Below are 11,621 nucleotides of genomic sequence, written 5' to 3'. Positions count from 1 at the left end.
GATATGGATCCAGCCATTTCAGTTGTGTTCATTGTATCGGTGGATGTTGATAAAATTGTTTTAATCGTGGTATTTGCTTGTATAGATGCAGATGGATCTAGATCGGATGGATCATGGATGTCTGTGCCATTGACATTGCGAGGTACATTAACATTGGAAGTAGAGTTATCCATGTTTTCTGTGGTTGCTGGCGTATCTGTCATAGTAGCTGAAGTGCTTACGATTTCAGAGGTTTCAGTTATTTTTTGTGTTGAGTAATATGTGGCATCAGTGACATCGCGAGATGAATGAGTTTCTTTATCTTTTCTTCCAATTTGGTCATTCGATGTAGGTTCCTTGTCCTCATCAATCGATGCATTTACCTTCTGAAGATTAGGAGAATAAGTAACGTTTGGAGTAATGAATTCCCAAGCATTGCCTACCGAGGAATTTTCGGTGTTAACAATTTCATCAGTACTAAATGGTGATGAATTTTCCACGGAAGCACCATCAGAGTTATCACTATTTCCATCAACGCTGCGAGGTACATTATTAACATCATCATTATCATTCAGCATGTTTTCTGTGATTGTTGACGTATTTGTGTTATCAGTTGTAGAGCTTTCACTTTCAGATTTTTCAGTTGTTGGTGTTGAGCTATCTGTGATTTGAGTAGTCGTTGAAGAAACGTAGTTCACTATTTTATCTGAAGAGTCAGTACTTGTTGGTGTTATCGATTTAATTTCCTTTTCAGAGTTAGGAGACTTGGAAGACTCTTCTTCTGGGTATTTATTGAACTCCTCATTCAGCATTGGGGACACACTTTCAAGAGTCTCTATTGTTGGTTGAACTGAACTTACCCTCGAAGACTCACCCTCATTGTTATCTATTGATAAAACATTAGTGTCTTTAGGTGGAGGCAATTTAGAAGCATCAAGCTCTATTGGTACTGCTTGCGATGAATTTGGTTCGTCATCCTTAAAACTCTTTTCAGATGTACTTCTTGTGGACGTGTCTTCCTTTTCATCAATTTTCCAAGGGAAACCCCAACCGCATGACGATAGCTGGACAGAAACAAGAATTATGAAAATAAAAGTTAAAAATTGAGATGACATGTTGAAATAAAATGACACAGACTAAAATTGAACGCAACAAAAGCTACAAGACAAACTTAACCAACGATATGAACAATAAGATGAGTAACATACAACAAAATGGCTTGACTTTATATAATACCTTGTAATCAAACAGTTTAAAAAATTGTGACACAAACTAAATCCCATGAGGTAGTAAATTGTTGATCCGATTGGTTAAAACCATTTAATCTTAAAGATTGGTAATCAAGTTGCACAAATATACAAAATGTAAGATTATGACTAATGGATTGAATTAAGCAATCAACGGAAAATTTTCAAATATTAAGCCAACCATTCAAATTGCATTTAAAGTTTGAGCGGCAAATCCAAAAACCAATTTGAAAAATTAAATTATAAAGAAACATATTAATCTCATATCATTAACATCGCTTAAATTAAAAATTTATTCAATTAAATTCATAATAGATTCCTTGTGCATAAATTTATTATAAAATGAATGATTAAGTCTTGATTAGGACTTAAAAATAGATTTAATTGTACCATTTTTATGAAAAAATATTTAGACAAATCCATTTCTTCAATGAAGTAAATGGAAAAATATAAAGGTTAGGCTTTCACTTTGCCTTAGAAAATTAAATTTCTCATAATAACTGAAAATTTAAATATCGAGAGGTTGATGACCAAAGGTGATTAAATTGAATTGGGATTTCCAGACGAATCAAGATTAATGGTGTGGTAACATTAAACATTGAAACAATCAGATTGAAGATTGTCTTTGATCAGGTAATTTTTAATGTAAATGGCGAAAAGGACAAGACTGGCAAAAAACCACTAGGAATGTAGACGAGTTTGTTGATTTCCGTCCATTGTTGTCAATTGTAATTGTGCAAGGGATGATCATGCAGTGATCAACAGGAATCAAAATTTCATCGCCTACAGATTGGGCGAGTATTTCATGGTGAATAATTACCCATTCTGGTTTGACTTGATGTTACTATTTGTAGTTGGTTGAAGGTTGAAAGTATAGATATTTGTCAATACAAACCAAATGATTAATGCAATTAACGATACTAATATCAATGTGAAGCATTAATAATTCATTCATGAAACTATTATTTACTCCAATGAATGATGAACCCCATGAATGGATTGCCAAGAAACACAGTTTTACGTCATTCACCCACCCAAATCAATCTGGAAAAACATGGTTTTTTTTGTTACTGCCACAGAATAATTTACCCAATTCATTGGTACGGAACTTTGATCCCACTGATCAATGTGTCTTCTCTCCAACGTATTAATCAAGATATTTCCCCGTTTCTCATAATTCATTCATCAAGCTGAGTCTATTAACACCAGCTACGCTTTTACCAAAGCAAACACATTTGTTGAGCAAATATTATCAACAAGACAATGAATAAGTCAATTACCATCAGGTGATATAAACAAAATACGAGTCGCATGTTTACCTCATGATCAATACTGATAGTAATTGTTGCCTCCTGCAAGTCAATAAAATTTTATCCTCGCTCCATGAATTTTAATCAATGGCTTTCTCAAAATTTGGGTTTCATCAATGAGATCTTTGATATTGGGATTTTTTTCCTCTGGTTTTCCAGATCCATTGAGATATCAAATTTTACTGTTGGAGGTTGGAGGCTCATAGGCTTGGACTGGGATGAGCCATTTCAACCAAGATTGCTTTGAATGCAAGTCAATGGACTTGGTTGCCTATTTTGATGTTTCAACTGAACCAGAATATTATATAACCCCGTTTCAGAGGGAAAGTGCCATGTAGGGCGCAATAGCGTGTTTATAGTGTTGAGAGGCTTAATTGGATCTATAAATTTCCATGGAAAAATCCAGCCAATTATCCAATTTTACAATTTTATGGGCATTAAGGCGATTCTTGGTTCCCTTGTCAAATCGGGCTTTTCCTATCTTCCCAAAGAGTCTGACTTACAAATTATCAATCAGCATATTTTTGAAAAACTTGTTTCTTCCCTTCTTTTTGCTTCTTTTGTCCTCTCTTCTTCCCTCTTCGTCTTCTTTCCCTCCCTCTCCCTCTTCATCTCTCTCCTTCTTCTTTGTGTCTCTCTTTCTTTCACCTTCTCCTCCTTCTTTTTCTTCTTCTTCTTCTTCTTTTTACTTCAAACCCTGATTTGGACAAAAAAAGTACTGTACTCTGCTTCACATAAAAACAAAAACACCTCAGTAATTTTCACCTTTCAATCAACACTAATTTACACCACAACATTAAAATTGTCATTTTAATTTACATTTACAATTTACATTTACAATTTACAATTACTATTAGCAAATTAGTAACCTTTACCCAAACACCTTTACCATAATATTGTGACAATATTACCAGTTTACCAGTTCACCAGTTCAACCAATATTCACTTTCTTTGTTTACTTCTTTGTTTGCTCTATTTTTGAATTGTGATTTTTCAATCTCAACATTTCTTTCTAATGGATGATACTCAAGACCAACAAGTTGGAGGTGCTTGTGCAGCTTCGAACCCTGAAAACGCACCCTCCGACCACCATGAATCCGATGAATCTAATCCTGCATCTAACCCTGAATCTAACCCTGAATCTAATGCTGAATCTAACGCTGAGTCTACCGCCGAGTCTACCACTGAATCTTCAGATTCCGATCAAGGTATCGTCGTGTCAGGTGCTGAGGGAGGAAGTGATGGCAAGGAAATAACTGGAAAAATTGTACACTCAAGAGAGGATTTCGATGCTGATCCAAATGTCAATTTAACCATTGGTTCCTACAAAATCATTGCCAGGAATGAAGCCTCTACACTCTACCAGTGTGTCAACAATCTTTCCCCAGGCATGGTTCACACTTGCAGTGTAAGTATTTACTTTCTAGACTTACATTTATCCCTGCTTTCATCAAACATTGCTTTGTTCCCATGGCCTTTTAACTTTGACCCAAATATCTTTTGTAACACAATTGTTGCCCTCTTCACCCCTAAGTTCACGATCGCCATTTTGTTCTCTTTCTTTATCTCTTTATCTTCAATATCTTTATCATCCCTAAGCGATTATGCAAATTAACATTGGGTTTACTTTTTGGTGAACTTTGACCAAATTTTGCTAGACTTTTGAAAATTTGCTCATTTTTTTTATTCCATTATTTTACAGCTTGTCCATCCTGAAGACAAATTCAAATTCATGGCAGCTCATGAAAGGGTTAGAGGTAATCCTTTAGTCAACCAACTCCATGAGGTTGTAACTGAAGGAGGAAAAAGTTTGGTCATTTATCAGAGCAACTATGGCGATTTGCATCATTATTGTCTCATCAATAAATCGCTCCCTGAACCTGAAGTTGCCAAATATTTTAAACAGATACTCACAATCATGATAGATGTTCATCGTGTTGGTATAATTCCACGAGAATTGAAGTTGAAAAAATTTGTCTTCGTAGATGAGGAAAGGTGAGTGACTTTTGACTATTACATTGATACAAGCATAAAATGATAATGGCAGGAGCCTCACAGCATTCATAATGGATGCTTATAGGTTTCAAGGTTGAACTCAGTTTTTTCCTCATTTATCTTCATCTTATTCAGGTTCATTCCTGTCATCAACCTATAAACATTGATTTCTTTATTTTTAACCATTTTAATTGCTATCCTTTTTATCGCTCCTGTAAATTTAATGAAACTCAATTTAATGAAAATTTTCCATTCACTTTTTAATTTTTTCCAGGACAAAACTTGTTCTTGATACTTGGGAAGATTCAATTTTATTGACTGATCCTGAAGATGATGCCATTATCGACAAGTGTGGTTGTCCACCTTATGTTAGTCCAGAAGTGTTAACGTGTAAAGAGGTTTGTTACTCGGGTAGAAGGGCTAACTATTGGACTCTTGGAGTCATTTTATACACAATGTTGACCAATCGCTATCCATTCTACAATTCGCACAATGTAAGTTCGATGTTTAACAGGATTAGTAAGGGTATTTTCACCATACCTGAGTATGTGTCTCCTTGGGCGCAAACGCTTATTAACGCCTTTATTTGCGTTAAGCCTGAACTTCGTATAACTCCTGAAGAAGCTCTTAAACACGAATGGATTCGCATGCATTGCGATCCCAATTATGTGGCTCCTCCAACAAGTGAAGGTGAAGAGTCAAATGGCGATGCGTTTCCAGTACTCTTGCCGGATCATTTAGCTCCTCGCCTTGCTCGAGCTAACATCGATTCGCCACAATCGTTCATTTTACCTTAATAATGATCAATACTCACATTTTTTACCAAGAGAATGGTGAAAATGATCAATGCGAATACAACCTTTACTAACCTCATGGTACATGCGAATGCATATGAATATCTATAGCTTTTGAACATTTACTAATTCGTATTTCTTTCGATTTATATTATGATTTGAATTGAAATCATTTTTCAATCAACAATTTCTGACAAGGTTTAATCCAATATTCAATTATTAACTGCCATTTAACTTTTTTTGACTTTGATAATAATCGTCAATGTATAATGTATATCAACCTTATAATGCTCTTAACCTAATATTTGGTAATATTTATAACATTTTTTGTCTGTGTAACCTTTTAAGCACTATTAAATGTCTTTGGCAAATTAACATTAATGTTTGAGTCTTTTCTTACCTTTGGAATAAAATAAACTAAATCAAGGTACAGACATGGAAAATTACTTTCCTTTTCCTGTCTATACATACAGGTATAATTTAATCAAATTAATATTTTACGATGAAATTGTAATAACTGAAGCTCATGGGAACATCTGAAAATGACAATGCTGATAATGAAAACTTTTAAGACACTGGGGTAAGCGAATTGATCACTTCAAACGTTACGTATTTTTCTAATCACAGAAAGTAAGTTCATCGATTGATGAGGTAAAGTCAACTGTCAAACCAATTGAAAGATAAAGAAACTCATTCAACTCGCAATGGCATGAGACACAGATAGCTCAACACCAGAAAAATAACTGAAAACTCTTAAAGCGAAAGCCCTTCAACTGTTAAGATAAATACGCCTTAGACAGGCAGCCACAGAAAACACGCTGAATCTTACGCCTGACATTAATAATGTAGCTCGTAATTTCATTAATGACACATATAGCTATGTCACTCTTAGCTGTTAAACTCGTGAATGTTGGAAAATTTTACTCTTTGATTAACCTCTCCTATTGCCTGGCGCATATAAAGTTTGCCTTCTGCTTTCCTTCTTGTCATTTGTGTTTCGATTACGCTGGTAGCTGCACTTAACGCAACAAATTGGTGTCTCACTTAACGCAATTTTTAGGTGTCACTATCGTTGATATTTTATTGTTTTAGAGACATTAATATGTAAATAGTGGTCAACCTTGAAGATAATTGCATGACCTAATGAATTGGTAAAGGAAGCTCCTTTGCTCTTTGATGCTGGAGATTCAATACAGCCAGAGTCATTTTATTACAACATTTCATCTCAATTTTTGAATTTTATGTGCATAATTCTTGTTTCTATTCAGCTTTCATGCAGTTGGAGTTTGTGAAAAAATGATAAAAAGGAAGAATGTCTACAGAAAATGGACGAAAATTTTAATAGTTTAGAGATTAAGTTAGGAAAGCTGTCGTATAATAACTAATTGACAAGATTATTTTGATCAGAATACCGTTGAGACATGATATTGCGAGTCGTCGACAATTTTCAAACAAAATTGAATTGACAGAGTCCAATCTTCATCCGATTCTCAATTTTTTAAATAAAACCATTTTCAATATCGTTTCCTTTACTAAACTACCGATAGTCGATAGTATCGATTTAAGCTTATGTTTATTTTTTGGTAATTAAGACTTCAGCCTGGTCTTATGTATGTTAAATGTTAATTTATTTTATGGTCTTTTCAGCTATTGACATTGAATTTTCTGGACTTTTCTAGGATGCTGATTGTACGCCATCACTATTCGACTCCTTGGAGGAGAGTTACGTGAAACTGAGAAATAATTTATCTAGCTTTATACCCGTTCAATTGGGAATATCTCTTTTCACTAAAAGCGAAGGGAAAAATGAGTTCAATTTCAACAAAGTAAGTACTTTGATGGTCTTCTAATGGCTCCGACTGATTCTGCCCTTTTCACTGATAATTTGCTCAATATTTGATACCCTTTTTGAATAAACCGCAAGAGGAAACATTTAGTAAATTTATGAGAGAGTCTATTTCATTCGACTTATCTTACTCAATGATTTATAAATTGGTTGACATTTGAAAACAAATCAAGGAATGGATGAAAGGAACAAATTTTATTACCCGTGCGAGATGGATGCAGACATGGAGAAAGTACCTTTCCTTACCTATCATTCGCCAAAATCCTTAACCTTTGTACATTAATATTTTCAATCTCAGTGATTGTGTGTTGTATGCTTTTCTATGAGGATTTTAAGTCCATTTTTTAAACTTGAAATGTTGAAACAGAAACATACTTTTTATTGTATCAGATTATCAGAGTATTCATTAGAACCATTAAAATGGAAGAAATACAAATGCTCATAGAAAAGCATACAATTTTTCTAGAAAAAAGGCTATAAAAGGCCGACATCGAAAAGGTAGCAGCCAATTTCGTTATATTAGTCTTTAACAGGGTCTAATGTGCCGATAGCGCCCAATAAAATCTCCATATCGATTTCACAATTCAGAAGGTTCCCTCGTTAGCAATGTTTATTCATTTTTATTCACATAAGTTGTAATTTTTTGTAATATTTCTGAAGTAATCTTTTCCGTTTTTAAATTTAATGTACATTAATTCCTGTGATTTTCCATTTTAAAGGATGTTTTTCATATTTGTATACAATTTCAAACAATTAGAAATCTATATTTATGCATTCTTGGGTTTTCAACATCATTAAATCTTGAGATTTAAAATTTTTAATATTTGATTACCATTTCCTATCGACTGATGCATATTAAAGTCTACCTTTTGCTTCCCTTCTTGTCATTTGTTTTTCGATTAACGTTTTAATACTTTGAACATTTATGATTGTGCAAATTCAATACAGCCTGTGCAATTTTATTTCAACATGTCATCTCAATTTTTAACTTTTATTTTCATAATTCTTGTTTCTGTCCAGCTATCGTCATGTAGTTGGGGTTTCCCTTGGAAAATTGATGAAAAGGAAGAATCGTCCACAGAAAAAACAACAGAAAAGAGTTTTAAGGATGGCGAACCAAATTCATCGCCACAGATAGATTTGGATTATACTAATTGGCCTCGACCTAAAGATAATAATGTTTTATCAAGTGATAACAATGAGGATGAGTCTACAAGTGGAAGTTCAGTTCAATCAACAATAACGACTCCTGAAAATGTGGCAAAAACGTCGACTCAGGCGTTTGATGAATACCTAGAAGAAGAGTCTTCCAAGTTTCCTAACTCTGAAAAGGAAATTAAATGGATACCAATAACAAGTACTAAATCCACAGATAAAATAGTGAACTACGTTTCTTCAGTTTCTACTCAAATCACAGATAGCTCAACACCAACAACAGAAAAAGCAACAGAAATGAGTTTTAAGGGTGACGAACCAAATTCATCGCCAGGAGCATTCATTCAAATAGATGATTCTGATGGACCTCAACCTAAAATTAAAAATGTTATTAAATCAACATTAATTATTAAAATTAGTGTTGAATGGTCAAGTGATGACAATGAGGACGAGTGTTCGAGGGAAAGTTCAGTTCAACAAACAAAAATGACTCTTGAAAATGTTTCCAAAATGCCGAATGAGGAGTTCGATGAAAAGTCTTTGAAGTCTCCTAACTCTGAAAAGAAAATTAAATCGATGCCAACAACAAGTACTGACTCTTCAGATAAAATAGTGAGCTACGTTTCTTCAACGACTACTCAAATCACAGATAGCTCAACACCAACAACTGAAGAATCTGAAAGTGAAAGCTCTACAACTGATAACACAAATACGTCAACAACCACAGAAAACACGCTGAATGATAATGATGATGTCGATAATGTACCTCGCATTGCTGATGAAGATAAAGAAGATTCTAAGGATAATTCTTCCGTTGTAAGTTCATCAACAATTTCTAGTTCGTTTGAAAACTTCAGCTTTGAAAATGAGGTGGTAAGCAATTCTTCAGAATTTATGCCTCCGGAAGTTTCTTATGCTGCTAATGACAAAGATATAAGTTCATGGATTGATGAGGAAAAGGAACCCACATCGGATGACCAACAAATTGGAAGAAAAGATAAAGAAACTCATTCATCTCGCAATGTCACTGATTATACAGATTACTCAACACAAAAAATAACTGAAAACATTGAAAGCGAAAGGTCTTCAACTGATATGACAAATACGCCAACAATCACAGAAAACACGCTAAATTATGCTTCCAATGTTAGAGTAGCTCGCAGTGGCATCAATAGTACAGAAAGCTATGATAATGATAAAAAGCGTGGTGCACTGGTTGGTTCTGGTTCAACTGGCAGTTTCTTTGGTAATTTCACTTTAAACTTCTGTGTTTTTCTGGGTGATCTTTTATTTTTAATTCATTATTCGCGTAAAAATATGAGTTTTTAATATAATTTTACATCAAATAAATTGAAAAAGATTGAAATTGTCTCAAAAAACCTTATTAAATCTCTCAATGAATTTGCGCCTTAATCAATGCTCGATCTTCGCAAATCTACCCAAGAAGGGGAATCGATTGATTCAAAATCCAAATATTTCATATTTTTTCTTCAAATACCAAGAATTCAGAGCAGTTAATCCAAAGAATCAATAAAATAAATCTGTTCATAAAGATTACCAACGAAAAATTCGTGTAGTTTAGAGATTAAGTAAGTAAAGCTGTCGTGTAATAGCTAATTGAGAAGATTCTTTCGATCAGAATACGTTGGAGACATGATACTGCAAATTGTATACAATTTCAATAGAAAATGAATTCACGAAGTCCAATCTTCATCCGATTCTGAATTACAATTTTTTAAGACAAGAACGAGTGTTCATGAAAAAAATTGAAAAGATTGGCTGCATTAATGTTCAAAGGTGGAGTTTGAACTATTATTTCTGTTTTTTACATCGATGCCATATCGTAACCAATAGTAATGTTTGCTCACGAAAAAATATCGATATAAATCGGTTGATTCGATATATCATCAAATCACAACTTGTACATCACAAGTTGTGATTCAAGGTTGGTGTTAAGTTCAAGTCTCAAAGCTATTTGCAAAGCATAAAGATTAAAAGGTCGAGGTGTTGGTCTTTTGATAGCCTTCCGAGCTGCCCATTTGGTAAGGTCATTGTCTCTAACTTTAGGTCAAATGTACTTGATCACTTGGTTGAGTATCTCGTTTAAAATTGACTTGGATCGCCTGGCCATAAATTATCCCATAACGTGCGTGTGGAAAGTGGAACCGTCGTGCGAGCCAATGATTGCTGTCAAAGAGAAGAATGGATTAAAAATTATAATTACATATCAACAACATTTGACTGATTTCACTATTAACCGGTTCATCTTATCGATACAATCATCTTGTAAATAGCTAATCTAACCATATCATCGGAATAGTCATCAGTACATAAGTCCTTAAAGAGTTGTTAATTTGGTGTTAATGATTAATTTGATAATAATGATCACATACCCCTTCTAAATTTTTTGATCAACGAAACTCACGATCATCTGGTTAGTTTCACGTTCAATCTAAAGGCTGTTAGCTGATATAACCTTTCTTTTATTGGCTTTAATCAAAACCTAACTTGATTTATCTCCAATTCATATCTCAAATCATTCCATTTTTAAGTATTTGCTCGATTGCTCCTCAATTGTTCCATCTAGGCTGCTAATGGCTTTGAATTGAAAATACTCGGAGTATTTTGTTTAACTGCGACTGGATTCAAATTCATCAGTTTATCTGTACAAAAATGGAAAGAAGAAGGTTACATCAATAAAAATTAAACAATTTTCAGTTTTTTTACAACCTTCATAATTTAATCAATAGCGAACTTTTGATACTTTGTATCAATTTTTATGAAATTTATTGTTCATTTTAAAATTCAAAGGTAATCAATTCAATTTTACGATCTTCATTGACATTTTTAACTATCAACATAAATATTGCAATCAGTCAAACATAAAACAAAAACCAGTTGTATTGCATTGAAAGGCATTAAAAAGTCTGCATTATGTTGAATCAAATTAATTGCCCAATGTGGTCTCTGAGTAAACATGATAAGCAATTCAATTACTCAATGGACATTCAGTTTGACCAGGATTGTACCTCAAGCAAGCAAGGTAAAACAAAGAGTCTAAAAGTCCAGGTTCAGGAATAAAAAATAAAGAAACTGTCATGGCTAATTCAGAACTACTGGGGTTCAGATTTATTTTTAATTTTGCTAATTTGATTGTTGTTATCGATTGATGGGCGAAAAATATTAAAAGATATTAAAATGATTTGAAAGATTATTTTGTAAACAGATTCAAATGAGGTAAGGTATCAGCCTTTCTATTCATAACACCATTACTGTTAGTGCACTTACACTAGAT

General features: G+C 33.6%; 1 protein-coding gene across 1 annotated transcript; it reads left to right on the top strand.

Annotated features, from left to right (window-relative positions):
• The first annotated feature begins 3,233 nt into the window (after positions 1-3,233).
• Positions 3,234-5,700, top strand: LOC107366444 (tribbles homolog 2). Its single transcript, XM_015934053.3, has 3 exons — positions 3,234-3,944; positions 4,239-4,531; positions 4,806-5,700. The coding sequence occupies exons 1-3, from the start codon at positions 3,552-3,554 to the stop codon at positions 5,326-5,328; spliced, it is 1,209 nt and encodes a 402-aa protein (XP_015789539.1). The 5' UTR covers positions 3,234-3,551; the 3' UTR covers positions 5,329-5,700.
• Positions 5,701-11,621: the final 5,921 nt, after the last annotated feature.

Source organism: Tetranychus urticae, chromosome 2 (genome assembly GCF_039701765.1).
Source record: "Tetranychus urticae isolate SD_2017Ah chromosome 2, NJAU_TeUrti_SD_1.0, whole genome shotgun sequence".
NCBI classification, from domain to species: domain Eukaryota; kingdom Metazoa; phylum Arthropoda; class Arachnida; order Trombidiformes; family Tetranychidae; genus Tetranychus; species Tetranychus urticae.
The sequence above is the reverse complement of the archived record's forward strand: the minus strand, read 5'-3'. Positions and strand labels throughout refer to the sequence as shown.

Bases quoted from the DNA above. Each gene is read 5' to 3' on its own strand.
- LOC107366444 (XM_015934053.3), top strand. From the start codon at position 3,552: ATGGATGATACTCAAGACCAACAAGTTGGAGGTGCTTGTGCAGCTTCG. The intron at 3,945-4,238 runs GTAAGTATTTAC...ATTATTTTACAG, and splicing joins GCATGGTTCACACTTGCAGT to CTTGTCCATCCTGAAGACAA. The intron at 4,532-4,805 runs GTGAGTGACTTT...AATTTTTTCCAG, and splicing joins GTCTTCGTAGATGAGGAAAG to GACAAAACTTGTTCTTGATA.